Source organism: Sitophilus oryzae, unplaced genomic scaffold (genome assembly GCF_002938485.1).
Source record: "Sitophilus oryzae breed Bouriz unplaced genomic scaffold, Soryzae_2.0 scaffold_810_pilon_pilon, whole genome shotgun sequence".
NCBI classification, from domain to species: Eukaryota; Metazoa; Arthropoda; class Insecta; order Coleoptera; family Curculionidae; genus Sitophilus; species Sitophilus oryzae.
In genome coordinates this window covers 4,619,940-4,636,439 of record NW_022147429.1, presented here as the reverse complement: position 1 = coordinate 4,636,439, position 16,500 = coordinate 4,619,940, and the positions used below count along the sequence as shown (strand labels likewise).

The window sequence follows — 16,500 nt, the reverse complement described above, 5'->3', positions numbered from 1 at the left end:
CATAACAATACACGTCAATGGGAGATAGAGGTAACATCTTACCTATAATGTTACTAATATAATATACTTTGATTATAATATTTTAATATAATATTATATATATATATATATATATATATATATATATATATATATATATATATATATATATATATATATATATATATATATATATATATATATATATATATATATATATATATATATATATATATATATATATATATATATATATATATATATATATACAATTTTAGATTATATAGGGTATTTTATCGAAGAGTGTATTGATAAGACTAAAATAGCTTTATGTTTTATCTTTTTCTTTAGAAGGAGATGGCTTTGTGTCGTATACATTACAGTATTTAATTATTGTGTACTTTGATATTCTTTCTTCATTTTTGCTCGTAATTTTATAATGCCAAATCTTGACATGGTGAAGGTTGATCTTATTAATTTTACACCTGTGTTTATGCAAGACCAAATTAAGATTAGTTTGTATTAGTTTGTGATTTATATTAAGATCTTTCTTATATTTATAATATAATCTTAATACTATTATGCTTAATACTGAATATCTTGTTTTGCATATCTATTCCTGTCTTCCATTAGGAAAAATATGGTTTTATAATCATATTATGCTAAGAAAATCATATAGAATTAGGGTGTAAGAATAGTTCAAGGTAGCAGAAAAATTAATGCATTATATGTATAAGCAGAATTAAACAAGTTAACTGTGGGTAACAGCAGCTGCTGATTCTACAAATTTAATTACGGAGGCTAAAAAAAGGCCTTTTAAAGGCCTCCATAGTTTAGTTTGATGGAATGTTAAAAAATTAAAATTAGGGACATGGAGACATGTGCCAAAGAAATAAAATTGGACACATCCCTTTTTATTTATCGAATTTTTAATAAAGCACTTTAAACGTATAAAGTATAGCATAATATAGCATAGATTACATTATAGGAATCTAGAATTTTATTTCTATTTAATTTTATTGACTATAAAAATACATAATAAGCGTTCACATGTTGTGCGAAATATTAAAATAATAATATAAATAATATACCGCGTACTATGATTGAAAAAATAGCGTCAGCGATAACTATGAAATGAAGACGCTAATATTTATATGGGAAATGTCTCAGTCACATTTCCCAGCCAACTGGACGCTGATTTTTCGATCATACTGTATATATTGACAAAAAAACACAGAAAAGCACATATTTGATTTCTACTGAAAATAATTCCAAAATAACTTGCAATCTGGCAACATCGAAGATGTGCGCATGCGTAGTGTCTGTGACTATATGCAGCAAAAACTCGTTTCAAGGTCAGCCACCGGATCCACACCATTACCTTATCATGGAAGTATGAAGTTATATTATATTTGTATAGTTAAACATCAGAAAAAAAGACAATTTTTGGTAATGGTGTGGATCCGGTGGCTGACCTTGAAACGAGTTATTGCTGCATATAGTCACAGACATTACGCATGCGCACATCTTCGATGTTGCCAGTTTGCAAATTATTTTGGAATTATTTTCAGTAGAAAACAAATATGTGCTTTTCAGTATTTTTTTGTCAATATATGAGTCCAGTTGGCTGGAAAATGACGATTGAGGACATTTCCCATATAAAATAACAGCGATCTTCATTTCATAGTCATCGCTGACGCTATTTTTTTTTCAGTCATAGTACGCGGTATATTATTTATATTATTATTTTAATATTTCGCACAACACGTGAACGCTTATTATGTATTTCCATAGTCAATCAAATTAAATAGAAATAAAACTCTAGATTCCTATAATTAATCTAATTGCTCTAGATTATTATGCTACGTTTAAAAAGGGCTTTATTAAAAATTCCGGAAATTAAAAGGGATGTGTCCAAGTTTTTCTTTTTTTTTAATTTTTAAATGCTGTAGCTCCATGTCATGTTCATAATAGTTTTCATTTAACATTCCATCAAAACGGAGGCCTTAAAAGGCCTTGTAGCCTTCGTAATTAAAATTGTAGAATCAGCTTCAGCAACATTAACAGTTACCTTATTTAATTCTGCTTATACATATATTGCATTCATTTTTCTGCTACCTTAAGATTTCTCTATTCTTACACCTAATTTATGTGATTTTCTTAGCATATATGATTTATAAACCATATTTTTCCTAATGGAAGGATGGAATAGGATATGCAAAATTAAGATATTTTAACATTTATTTTCCAGACAAAGTATAATACAGTATTAAGATTAAGACATAACAAATATTATAAGAAAGATATTAATATAAATCACATACTAACTAAGTCTTAATTTGGTCTTGTATAAACACAGGTATAAAACTAATAAGATCAAAACTCAACCTTCACCATATTGTCAAGATTTGGCATTATAGGAAACAAGAAATTGCAGTAAATTAAGAAAAGAATATCAAAGTACACGATATTAAATACTGGGTAATTACCAAATACTGTAATGCATCCTACGACACAAACCATCTCCCTTCTAAAGAGAAAAAGATAAAACATAAAGCTTATTTTAGTCTTATCGACACACTTTTCGATAAAATATATGTCTAAAATTGCTATTAATCCACTAACTTGATATGTTTAAGAAATTATGATATAAACATTATAAACTACTAACTAACCACATGAAAACTACGTTAATAAACTATGTATTGATATTATGAATAATTTTCCTTTGTATGAGGTATGTATGTATGTAAATCCATATTTCTTCTGTTTTCTTAAATACATTATGTGTTTTTAAAGCTTCAATTTATTATAACCTCACCTCATACCTTTGATATTTGAAAGTTACATGCATAGGTTACATAAACTACACCCTCTACATAAATTACATTAACTACATGTAATGTAGTTTATGTAGTTTTTAAAAGTAACATGTAGTTTGGTCCATTGATCCACACCTGTGATCCATCCACACCTTTACCCAATTTTTTTTTCAATAGAAATGTATTTTCTATGAAATACAATAAGTAACATTGAACACAAAACAAAACTATAAATTCTTATGGTATTCTTTCTGTATCCGCCACTGATTATCTCCTCAGCGGTTTTTCGATGGCATTTCGGTGGTAAAGCCGGAGTCTCATGCATCCGAAATCCGATGGTACGACATCCGAAATTTGAAGTTATCGTGTGAAATAAAAAAAGCCTGTCACATACATCCGAAAGTTCGTTCCGAAATTTGACAGTTTTAACATTTTTCTGCTGCGCTGAATAGAGATTCATGTCATGTTTTATTGGAAAAACACTTATAAAAATAACTTCCTCGCCAAATATCCCGAAATTGCCCACTTCCCACTAAACTTGTTTTTAAAAACCAATGTTTTCAAAAAAAGTGAGGTTAAAAAACACACGATATCGTACAAAAGTTAAACAAAATTTAACTTTATACGACGTCGGACGATTAGTTAAAAATATCGGATAAAAATTGTTGTCAAAATATTTCGACCAATAGAGCACCGTCGGATCTATCGTGTCATCGGATTTCGGATGCATGAGACTTGAGCAGGTGTGCCACACTTATCCTAAAACGGCGTATCGGCGTAACGGCGTAACGACCTTGAATCAATTTCCAGTAATTCTATTGGCTGAAATTTTTGACAGATGAATTTGACAGATAAAATTTCTGACAGATGAATGTTTCAGCCAATAGAATTACTGGAAATCTATTACGCCGTCATTACGCCGTTACGCCGATACGCTGTTTTTAGGATAGCGTGGCTGCACCCTAATGCTCGCGAATTGAGCATAGAATTGAGTTACTGCTTTACTAGGTTGCAAATGGTGCCTCGTGCCTTGTTTGCTTCCCTTTTTCGTTTTTCAGGTCGCAAATCGCAAATCGCAAATGGTGCCTCGTTCCTCGTTTGCCCCCCTTTTTCGTTTTTCAGGATCACTATACTTGTATTCATTTAAAACTTCCCAATATGGCGGACTTCAGTATGGGAGGCTTAAAAAACGAAAATCTCTAAACTGGAATCGACTGTACTTCAAATCGTTCAAATTGATAATCTGTGGTAAATCCAATTGAACTCTGACACTTGGCTGACATTGACGTTTACGGTTCCTTTTTCTAAATATTTTCATTATTTTTTTAGTTTTTATTCACAAATTCTACTTGATTTTGTTCTTTTATTTAACCTGCAACCTGCAGTACTAATTATATAGTTATAAATAATCTTTTCACCGATCAAGAGTTGACGAATAGGCTGGAAGATATTCAAAATGTGTAAATCGCTTAAAAACGTATTAGAAAACATTGGCTCGTTCATAAATTCGTGAAAATAAATTAGTCCAGATGTTTGTAAAAGGTATTATTATAATTATTTTGAGAAGTTTCCTCGTATCAGTAATTTTCAGGTTTGTAATATCTACTATATGATAATAAATAGATTAAAACTTATATTTCAGGAAACAGCGCGGGCATTACAGATTGTTGTAAATCAGTTTTAAAATATAAAGAAGGTTTAAAACAGGTTTAAAAGTTGAGTTGGTAGAGAAGACCTAAATAAGGTAATGTTGGTAATGGGACCAAACATCAAATAACACTTGAAATATATAATTATGTACAATAATTGTAAGTAGTTTTTATGAATCTGTTTGATATCTATTGCATTGTTTTTATATTTCTTGAAATATTTTTTTACTTTACAGGATACACAAGGAATAATAAAAAATACAATTACTCACTAAAAGCACTTAAGGTTTGTAATAGATGTAGTTAGAATATCAAACACCAAACTAAACCAAAAATTATGTTTTATTTTACTGGTATTCCTCACATTTGAAGGGAAAGTCATTTCATAAATAAGCAGGACATTGTATAGTACACTCTATATTAATAATTGTTTTTTATCCTATACTTGTTAGTTAACGCATCACTTACTCGGTATAAAATTTAGTACAGATTAACCTATAGTTGTGGTTGTGATATATTCTGATGTGTTTCTGGCAATTTAAAATAAGTTAATATTTAAACAAACATTTCTGGATTTCCTGGCAGGAGTGTGGACACAAATTTAATAAAGGTATAATGTGGATAATGTTCTGATTATTACAGTTTGCATGGATGTTTTGGTATGTTGTTATTTTTAATAAAGTATATTTAATGAGTTTTTGAGTATTTCTTTTTCCTTCAGAGGATTGTGTTCTAATCTTTATATATTATAAATTTTCATAAATTATATATACAAAATTTATTACCTTATAATTTTTTGCTAAATACTTTGTAGTTGATACAGTTTAATAGTATATAAAAGAACTATTTAAATAAGATGTTTGAAAATATATAGCTGTTTTTGCACACATCAATTTAATTTGTGATTAACTGTACTGAAAAAAAAAATTAAGAGAAATGGGGTGATTTATCAACTACAACATGAAAAGCATCATCCTATTTCCAAGTCTTCTATTAATTTCACTTATTAAACAACTATAATTATTCAATAATCTTGATAGTTCTAGGAACTCTCAGATATCGTCAAAACATGAAAACAAAAATTTACTTCCTATAGTTCTTACGTCCCCTTAACTGAAATATAAGAAACAGGGGAGTTAATATTCTCACTGAGAAAGTTTATAAAATACCTTTAAGTAAAATCTCTTTGGATCTGCGGTAAAATACCTTTATTCTTATTAAATAATTTCAATAATCTATGTTTTTATTTATGACAACCAGCTAATAACCTAACTTTAACGTCAACTTGACAATCTTGAAAAATATTATTGTTAACCAAAGAGTAAATCAATTTCTGAATTCGCTAACGCCAACTTATTTTTCATTAAAAAAAAATTACCAATTTTCGTAACTAGGTCGGCCATATTGAGGAACTTTTAAAAGAATAGTACTATAGTTCATCATTGCTGATTCCTCCCGTATTGTTGAAGCTGGAAGGCAGAAACATAAGTGTCTACGGGTAGTCATATTTTAGTCATATGTTTTCACGGCTAATCTTACTGTAGGTTTTGCCCGATAATTTTGTTTTTCTTTTTTACTACAGTCCCCACGATAACATCCTTTGCTTAAAATTTTAAGCCTAAAAGGTGGGTTAGTTTTCATCTTTGAATAAAAAGACTAAGGAAGGAATATAATAGGGCCGCAGTTTAAATGTTTTGGAGACCTACGTCTAAATGGTTTCTCCTACAATTTTTCTATTTAAATAAAAAATGGACTGAGATATAAATAGGAACCACCTTCCAAACGGTTGCCCTTTAAATCGTGTATATCGTGTATATTAGTGTATACAAAACGTAATAAAAATAATTACAAATAAATTAAAAATTAAAATAATTATTAATTTTAATTAATAAGTGCCCGGTGGCGTAGAGGTACAGGCTCTCATCTACCAATCTCAAGGTGTGTGTTGATTCCCACACCCGGCATTTCATCAGCCGACTATTTTTATTAAAATAAAAATAGTTTGGGTACCTAGGTCGACTCAGCCTTAAATGAGTACTTGGGATTCACAATCCTGAGGTAATAATAGGCGGTTGAAGCGTAGTGCTAGCCACATTACCTTCCTTGTATACCGAACGGCTCTAGTATAGCAAGCTGTACCTTGCTACTCCCAAGGCGTTAAACGCTATATACGGGAGCCATTAATATTATTATTATTATTAATTTTAATTATTTAAATATATATTTTTTTTTAATTTATTTTGTTTATGTATTTTATTATTGCTATTCTGTTTATATTTTTGGTTGCAGTATTTATGTTTTGTTTTATACCAGCGTGTTATTTTTCTTTTGTAATGTCTATATTTTTATTTTCTTGTTTTATAATAATTTTATTTTTATTTGGGAAGTAAAAAGACGCCATTTTTAATATTACTTATTACCAGAGTTGTTTCGTCGTTTATTCATAATGATGATTTTGCGGGTTTGTTCCTTTTTCTATATCTCGGTTCAAATATAACATCAATATATTTTATCATCAAAATAGAGGACATTGTACAAAACACCCACGATACACAGCAGGTCAAAAAAAGGACAAACCTGTAAAATATAAAAGGAATGGCCACTATGGCCAGGTTGTAATATATTAAATACACTATACACGTTTTTTTATTAAACACATAAATGAAATAGATTTCACAAATTTCTTGATGCTGCCCTTTGTTCTTGTTAGATTTTACGTTTTTTAGAGATACGTATAGCAAACTAAATAATAAGCATTTTTGGAATTTATATAATCTATAGTATATTTTATTTTAATTTGTGCAAACTGAACATTATTATAACTCGTAATCGCCGGATATATGTAACTTTTTCTTAAAATGCTAATTTTTTGGCGGGTAAAAGTTGTCCAGCGCAAACTCCAAACCCGATATTGTAATCATCTCCTTCACAAAATGCTCTCATTGTTACAGTATCGCCATCCTGTAAGAATTTTCTTTGTGTTCCGTCATTTAGCGATATTGGTTTTGTTCCTTTCCATGATAGTTCAAGAAGTGAACCAAAAGAATCAGACGCCTGAAAATGAATATTACTTAGTAGTTCTTCTTATTTAATATAAGTGCAATTAAAATATGTTGCTAAGTTTATATACAGGGTAGCCCATTAGTGAGAGGAAGTCCAATATCGTCATCATTGTCGAATATACAGGGTCCAGCAATAGCTCCTAGAATAACAAACTTAGAATTTTGTTTAAGTGTCTAAAATATGTTTTAGGATGTATTCCAAGAAAATATTTTAACTTCTATAGAGTGTCTTAAAAAAGTGAGCGGATCGGGATGATTTTTTTTAAATGAAACACCCTGTGTATTATTGCATTTTTGGCTTCTTTTCAGATCACTTTACATAATCCTAAAATATGAGTAAATATATTTCGATAGTTTCAAAGATATTAATAAATAAATAAAATATATATATTTTTCAGCCTTTCTTAAAAAAAATTATTAAAAATACAAGAACTGTCCTAAAATCAAAACTATATTAGATATTTAATTTAGATGGTCTGTACTTACTTTGCTATAAATATGGTAATCGTATATTGTACAGGATGTTCAAAATTTTACGCCAAACTTACGGATGGATACGCCACTGCCGGGGGCGTTTCAAAAGTGGCTCACCCCTATAACTTTTTTATTTTTTCAGATAAAAAAACGAGATTGGGTGTGTTAGTATATCACATAAATAAGGATTGATTGACGTATTCAGTTACTTTTGGTCGCTTCCTGTTTTACCGGAAATGACTACAATTTTTGATTTTTAAATAACAAATTCTTTTATATGACATTTTTTTACTTCATTTGATTACATTCTTAATGGAATAAAGCATACCTATAATGAAAATGAAGTGGAATGATATAGCAAATGTAAACTTTTGATATTTCTGATTAACCAAAAAATTACATTACAGTTGAGGGTTGGAACCTTTGGTGTTACACAGCAAAATAAAAACACTAAATGACCACAATACACCAAAACACTTTTATTTTTACACTGGACGCGCGTTTCGCTAACCATGTTAGCATCATCAGCAGATGATTATAAACTAGTTTATAATCATCTACTCAGTTTATAATAATCTGCTGATGATGCTAACATGGTTAGCGAAACGCGCGTCCAGTGTAAAAGTAAAAGTGTTTTGGTGTATTGTGGTCATTTAGTGTTTTTATTTTGCAAAAAATTACATTTTAAATTTTAATTTAGAATGCCGTGGCCATAAATGTAACGACAGTTTAAATACCAAGTGTCTAGTCGACAGACTCTAAATACCAAGTGTGTGGTACGAAATTATTTTGAGCCACCCTCTTTCCATTTGAAAAAATTGAGATATGATTAAAAATACTATTTGGGAATCTTTTGGGACAGGACAAGACACGATCAAATCGATGTTTCCAAGGCTCCTTGATTAAAAATCAGTGTTTTAAGACAGCTATAGCAGCTAGACTCTAGATACTCTAGATTGAAATTTAAAATATATTTTTTTTAAGCAAGTATGTCAAAAGTTGACATATGATACGTCATTCTATTCAGACTGCCATTTCCTATCGAATAAGGTAAAAAGATATGGAGGATGCCATTTAAAAGTCAAAAGTTGTAGTCATTTCCGGTGAAACAGGAAGTGACCGAAAACAATTGAATACGTCAATCAATCCTAATTTATGTCATATACTAACATACCAAATCTCGTTTTTTTTATCTGAAAAGATAAAAAAGTTATAGGTGTGAGCCAGTTTTAAGACGTACCCGGTAGTGTTTATAACCGACGTTTTAGAATGAGAAATAGAATGGCAACACCACATATTAGCTTCAAATAGAAATAGTGTACTATATGCGGAATGTTATGCTGAATCCAATTTTCTACAGAAAAATGGTGTGGGGGTGCAGTTTAAAAAACTTAAAACTTTATCATAACTCTTTTTTGTGACACCATGTGTACACAACAAAATGTTTTTATGATACGCACCATTAAAAACTGTCCAGAATCTGTATAAAACTTTTTTTCATTTGTGCTACAACCAGACATTATTGGATTTCCTCGCACTAATGGGCCGCCCTGTATATAAAGTACAGTAGACCCGAATAAAAGCGGCGTCATATTAGACGAGGTATTAATAAACATTACTATATCTATCACTTAAGTTTTTTGACGGTGTTAGTAATACGTGCTTAGAAAATTCTTCATAAATATTAACTGTAAACAAGTAAATTTAACTGTATAAGAACTGTAACTGTAAAAAAATATTAAGTTTTACAAACAAGAAACGGGTATTTTAAAAATTATTTATGTGTACTACATTATAATTATTTTAATGTATTACATAGACAGAAATATATTAAGAATTTCAGCGGTAGACATAGTAAAGCTCGAAATAAAATACAAATTCTACGCCTACTGTGACGCCATTTCATTACAATTGCTCCTATCATTTCTATAACAAATTTACATACATCTCCACTAATTGTACCACTGCCCATTAAATCTCCTGGGTTAACATTACATCCAGTGATTGTGTGGTGAACCAATTGCTGTTTAACTGTCCAGTACAAATATTTGAAATTCGAGCGACACACAGTTGTTGACACATTGGAATCTTTTGCTGAAAAAAATAGATATAGATTTAAATGTGTGCTGTTAATCTAGTCAACTTGTACTCAAAAAAGCCTTTTGCAGGAAAGTATTGAAGTAGTTCTAATTTCTTCTATTTTTTAGTTTTTTGGGTGCTGAATTTGAATCTGAGATTTGACAAATGCAAAAAAACTGGAAAAAAATTGTATTTTTTGTGTTTTTTTTTTGTTTATAACTTTAAAAATATCAACTTTTTGTAAATAATCCTCATATTCAAAATTAAAGTTAATAGACTTTTCTATAATTTTTGATAATTAAGTTTTAAGAGTCCATTAAACTAGTCCGAAAAAGTAGCAAAATAAGCGTCAGGTATTTAACGTTTTATGTAAAACTGGCTAGGTATTTTTACACAAATGAAGAAGGAAATTGAAGATAAAGGATTATACTATATCCGTATTGTAGCACATTTTTAGACAACTTCTTTATTTTTAAGATTTTGATGGTCAAACATCAACAAAATATTCCTTATGTTTGGACTAAATTTTCTCGAAAATAAAGAGATAATCTAAAATTTCGTTACAATACGGAAATAGATTGAAGTTTTGCCATTACAGTGATATATAATTTATATGGTTTTGTAACAAATTGCTCGCTATCTTATGGCAAATGCTGAAGCTCTGCAAACCTTAATCAAAGCACGTGTGTTTGGAATTTTGGATGTGGCTTAACATGACAGGATCGGGCTAAGCTTTAGGCAGATTTCTGAAATATAATATACATATATTTCCTTCGGCCACACACCCGCTTTACCCGACCCCTGAGAGCGACCCGAAAGTACAGCGTAATAGAGTCTTAAGGACTGTTTCTCGCCAGTTGACCAGTTGAAAATTAGCAGCAATTAGAATCTTTTCTAAATTTTGTACTCCAATACTCTTCATTTATTATTAAAGTTTAGTATGTATCGTATGTATTTCTTTAGTTCTAAGTTAAATGTCATATAGACAGCGATTACAACCATTATACCACCTCCGATTATCGTAAAACGTTGAGCTAATGATTTTTTGCGGTTCGAGCTTAGCTCCTATTCTTTTTCTCCCTTCTCATATTTAATGGCTACTTTTAGAAGATTGTGGTTGCGTATTTTTATATTTATATTTATATAAGTATAATAGATATTTACGATACAAGTGAGTTAACAGCATCATTAAGATATGCGTGTGAAAGTTGCACAACGAGTGCGTAGCACGAGTTGTGTAACTACACAAGTATCTTAATGGAGTTAACTCGCGTGTATTGTACAATATTTTATCTACGTCTAACTATAAAAACACACAATGAATTTTAAAAATTATTGCACTTAACTATATACCTATCCTAAAAATCAATTACCTTAATACCTTTGTTCAAATAACACCATGCATGGCAATGTCAATATGACAGTACTATTGATGTCACTAGTTTAAAAAACGAGCGATTCGGAAAGTATTCCCAGGTATTCCCTCTGACATTGAAGAAGAAGCATTCATTTCTGGATTGCTTCCAGCAAGATCGAAACAGAAGTATGAATATTTGAATATACATATTGTTTGGTATTAAGTAGGTATTTAGTGCAAAATAAATGTTTTACAAAATATTTTTTTTCTCTTTAGTAGTCATCTGAACAAGGAGTGCGGTAATGAAAATGCGTGAGTTAAGAAGCTCTTAACTCACTCAAAATGCGTGAGTTAAGAGCTTCTTAACTCACTGTCGTAGATAAAGGAATTTATATACATGGACTTCAACAAAAATATCGATTTTGAAGCGATAGCTCAAAATACGCTTATCTTGAACCAGCGCTAGAGCCTAATCTGATAGTCTGAGGAAAAAATATAAAGATTAAATTTGTAGAGAATTTTGTCTACTTTTTTTGTGTAGAGGTATTATTTTTGAAAAAAATACATTTGTTGTAGTTATTAGCAACAAACCTCAAAAATCGCAATTTTTCACGTTTTATTTTGCATTTTCTTCAATGTTCCGTCACCAAATTTAGTTAGTAAATATCGGATTCGAATTCAGCACTCCAAAAAACATAAAGAAAAAAATAAATCAGAACTACACCAAAACTTTCCATAAAAAATACAATTTGACTAGACTATGCCGTATTTTGACCTACGAGTTATATCAACTTGAAGATTTATGTCAAAATTAAATTTATCAGAATGCTTTAGATATGGAAAAGGTTCTGGATCTTGAGGAAAGTTTTCACATATAAAGGGCTCTAGGGCTAACGTAGTGACTACCCATGGTGATATAGTTGTACCAAGATTTTTGGCAGTAAAGGGTCCTAATGGCACATATTCCCATTTCTGTATATCTCTTGCTAAAATAATCAGGATATAATTTATTTAGTTTTTTTTGTCTGAATAAATATGATTTTACCACTCCAATCGTTCATGATTACAAATCCAAAAATATGCTTGTGTGCGTTTGAAATTGATATCGGTTCACCGAGGTTATTAGGTGTTCCAACAAAGAATGCCATTTCTAATTCGAAATCCATCAATTTACAAGGACCAAAAACAGGCGGAGCACCTAAAAGGCTATTTAATAAAATCTATTTTTCAAAAAAAGGGTGATTCTCGGCGATGGCATTCTGGGTGCGTCTCAAACTGGCTCACCCCTATAAGTTTTTTAATTTTTTTAGATAAATATACGATATTTGGTATGTTAGAATATGACATAAATTAGAATTGATTGGCGTATTCAATTGTTTTTGATGGTCACTTCCCGTTTCACCGGAAATGACTACAACTTTTGATTTTTAAATTACACCCTCGGTATTTTGTTACTTAAGCTTTATTCGATAAAAAATGACATTCTGAATAGAATGGCATATCATATATGTCACCTTTTGTCATTTTAGAATATGGTTTATTTGAAATTGCAATATGCAGACGACATGCATAACGACAATTTGACTCGAAATACCAGTGTGTGGTACCAAATTATTCATAAAAAATGCTTTTTCCAAATATGCTAATGAGCTACCCTCGTTCCATTTGAAAAAATTGAGATATGATTAAAAATATGATTTGGGCATCTTTTAACCGGCCAGGACAAGAAACTAAAATATTAGACGATCAAATCTATTTTTCCAAGGCTCCTTATAATTAAAAATTATTGTTTTTAACACAGCCATGGCACTCTAAATTGAAATGGAAATTACAAATTTGTTTTAAGCGAAAATATCAAAAGTTGACACATGATATGTCATTCTATTCAGAGTAACATTTTTTATCGAAGAAAGTAAAAAAATACTGAGGATGCCATTTAAAAATCAAAAGTTGTAGTCATTTCCGGTGAAACAGGAAATAGCCGAAAACAACTGAATATGCCAATCAATTCTAATTTATGTCATATACTAACAAACCAAATCCCGTTTTTTTATCTGAAAAAATAAAAAAAGTTATAGGGGTGAGTCACTTTTGAGATGCACCCGGTATAGGGTAGACATTTATGGAGAACCGCTGATTTTTAAATAAAGGCACCTGCTGCTCTCGCGCTGAAAAGTAGTAGCATTTTTGATATTTTAAATGAATCACTCAGTATATTAAGTATTACACTTTTGGAAACTATTTCGATTTGTTATAATTTTTCTTATTGGCATACAGGGTCTTGTGGGAATGCGGTGTGGATCCTATAATAAATAACTTAAAAATTCTGTATAAATGCCCGACGCACCGTGTATACCAATTACAAATGTTTGTCAAGTACACGAATCGTTAGAATGTGCCTTAAAGCAACCGACTGGATATCGCATACAGAGATAAAAAATATATTTATCTTGCTTTTTTTCCGTTTTTTATAAATCTAAAATTTCTTATTCTAAATTGAGCCCTATGTATAGGGTGTCCCATTTTCGTGTCTTTTATTGGGTTTCTCGTTTATGAGTAGAGATTCAAAGATGCGGTTTTCACATCACTGTGCTACTTTTTTTTATAGAACTAGATGCTACACATAAATTTGTTCTAGCCCTCTTGTTTTGTGAAATACAGGGTGAATTTGAAATTATTGCATTTTTCGACCCCCTTCGTATCTCGGTTAACTTATAACTTATCGAGAAGATGAAAACGTAGCGTAAATAGTTTTTTTTGCTGGAAGTCATTTTAGAAATATGAGTCAAACTTACGTTTTTTTTTAAATGGGACAAACTGTATATTGTTTATGCAATATTTTTAAATTCGTCCTGTATGTGAGGAACGAAAAGGGCTAGGACAAATATGTGTGTATCATCTTTAGTTCCATAAAAAAAGTAGCAAAGTGATGTGAAAACCGCATCATTGTATCTCTGCTAATAAACGAGAAACCCTGTAAAATATACGAAAATGGGACAGTCTGTATATGATTTAAAAATTCAATAATCTAATAAAATTTCTTTGGAACAATAGGTATATCATGTTCCTATACCTAAACCTTGCGTTTTCTTAATACCTTTAAAAAATAATTAATTAATTTATTTTAGTTCTCCATAAACAAATCCACCATTTTCGTAAATAACCCTGTATATTGGTTTTTATACCCTCTATAGCTAATGTTTGTCCATGAGGTCTATATATTGGAGTTCCAGATATGACAACTGAACTAGCTCTTCCATGGTACCCCACTGGTAAATACTTCCTTAAAGGAGGTGTAAATTTATTACACTTTATAACCATCTGTATATAGAGTGTCCTCGAAATGTCTCTACAGAATTCTACCACAAATTTTGTTTAAATAAATACCTGAATTTTCTATTAAATAAAAAGGCTAAAGAAGCATCAAGAGAACTAGCAAGACCGCGAAGGTTTTTCAATACGGCTGAACTGAAATTCTTGTTTATCTTTTTTAAGAGGCGTTCGATTTTCTTTTACTTTATTAAAATATAAAAGAGTTCGTAATAGTAATAAAGAAGAATTCAAATTAAAAAAAATTCTGGTTATAAACCACATTATTCAATTTCAAAATTCAGAACTTTGTGTTGTAATTCTGCACAGATTTTTTGAGACACAATGTGTAATATAATAGTTAATGTAGATAATTACCAGTTTGGCATGAGGGCATTATTTTTATCCCTAAACATAACTCCCACATTTGTGGCATGATGTATTGAAGAATAAAAATCTGTATAATCCCCAATTTTAGCGGGCAGGTGCATAGTAGCTTTTGATTGGGGTACAAATGCCCTAAAATCATAAAATTAAAAGTGAACCATTAATTATTAAGAACTCAGTGGGCGTTTTGTACTTTTCTCTAAGTTGAGCATTGTCTCTTAATAATGGTTCATTTTCTGATAAAAGTTTCTGAATGGTTTCTCTAGCTTCTTTCCATGCAGGCTGTCCTAAGCCCATAAACGCATTTAAAGAACTCTGTAATTATTAACGAATACATTTTTTGTATTTAAATATTTTCTCTACGCATAAATTTTTGTGTGTTAATAGAAATAATCTGGTTTTACCTCTTTAAAAACATATTGTTTTTTTTTCAACTGTGGACCTTGAAACAAATGTGAAATTTCATTCAAATTAAGTATTAAATCTCCTATAGCAACGCCAATTTTTGGAACAGTCTGAAAACAAAATTTACTTGGTATTTTTAATCATTCTTTTAAATAATAATAGACGATAATACGTTACATTGATATTACACCATATCTCATGCGTGTTTAAAACAACGTGTTTAATATGCGAGTAGTCAATAGGACTGAGTATAGAAAGATAAAAGATAATACATAATTAGTATTTAATTAACTATCAACATACTTACATCAGATTCAATAGAAAATACACCGTAAGGTAAATTTTCAATTGGAAAATCACTATACTTAGGATATTTAATAAAACTTTTCATTTTGTTCTAGTTCGATAATATTGTTTACAATCTTAGAGGTTAATTCAAACTGAAGCTTGTATAAGTTTAATAGCAAGGTCTCCATAATAAACATATTCATATTACATTTAAATAACTTGTTTTAAATTAATACTGAATAAAATACTACTATTTTTTTAATTAACATTTTATTTGAGTTGCTATGAATATATTTTTCAGATTTTTGAATAATTATTTTTAATATATCTACATACCTACACATACAGAGTGACTCAATGAAAACTAAATGCTTTATAGTATAGTCCAGTTATGAGGATGTAGTTAGGTATTATAAAGCGCGGTCCACACGCAACAACTTATCGTATGATTTATTTGCGTCGACAAAGCGTTGCAGAAAAAAAATATGTTATTAAAAAAATTATCAAAGTAAAACCTCTAAAGGCGCGGGTAAGGGGACAAATAACTCACAATCTTAAAGATGTTTAAATTTTAATGCTTCAAAAAAAGCAGGGGGGCGACATGTTTCGGGACTTAAACTATTCCCATCATCAGGCCCAGAAGACAAAAGTCAACCTAGGAAGTACCACCACTAAGAAGAAATAAAATT

The 16,500-nt window shown here is 30.1% G+C and overlaps 1 protein-coding gene across 1 annotated transcript; it reads right to left on the bottom strand.

The window, feature by feature from the left end:
* Positions 1 to 7,221: 7,221 nt before the first annotated feature.
* Positions 7,222 to 15,987, bottom strand: LOC115889115 (fumarylacetoacetase). The gene is made up of 9 exons (XM_030909047.1): positions 15,831 to 15,987; positions 15,523 to 15,633; positions 15,312 to 15,433; positions 15,110 to 15,250; positions 14,608 to 14,705; positions 12,468 to 12,620; positions 12,202 to 12,408; positions 9,932 to 10,080; positions 7,222 to 7,504 (listed from the first exon to the last, which is right to left on the bottom strand). Exons 1-9 carry the CDS (start codon positions 15,912 to 15,914, stop codon positions 7,304 to 7,306), a joined length of 1,266 nt encoding a protein of 421 aa, XP_030764907.1. The 5' UTR covers positions 15,915 to 15,987; the 3' UTR covers positions 7,222 to 7,303.
* Positions 15,988 to 16,500: the final 513 nt, after the last annotated feature.

Excerpts from the sequence above, each read along its gene's own strand:
- LOC115889115 (XM_030909047.1), bottom strand. The coding sequence starts at position 15,914 with ATGAAAAGTTTTATTAAATATCCTAAGTATAGTGATTTTCCAATTGAA. Across the intron at positions 15,251-15,311 it reads AATGCTCAACTTAGAGAAAA|GGCATTTGTACCCCAATCAA; the intron begins GTACAAAACGCC and ends TTATGATTTTAG. Across the intron at positions 7,505-9,931 it reads GTGGTACAATTAGTGGAGAT|GCGTCTGATTCTTTTGGTTC; the intron begins GTATGTAAATTT and ends ATTCATTTTCAG.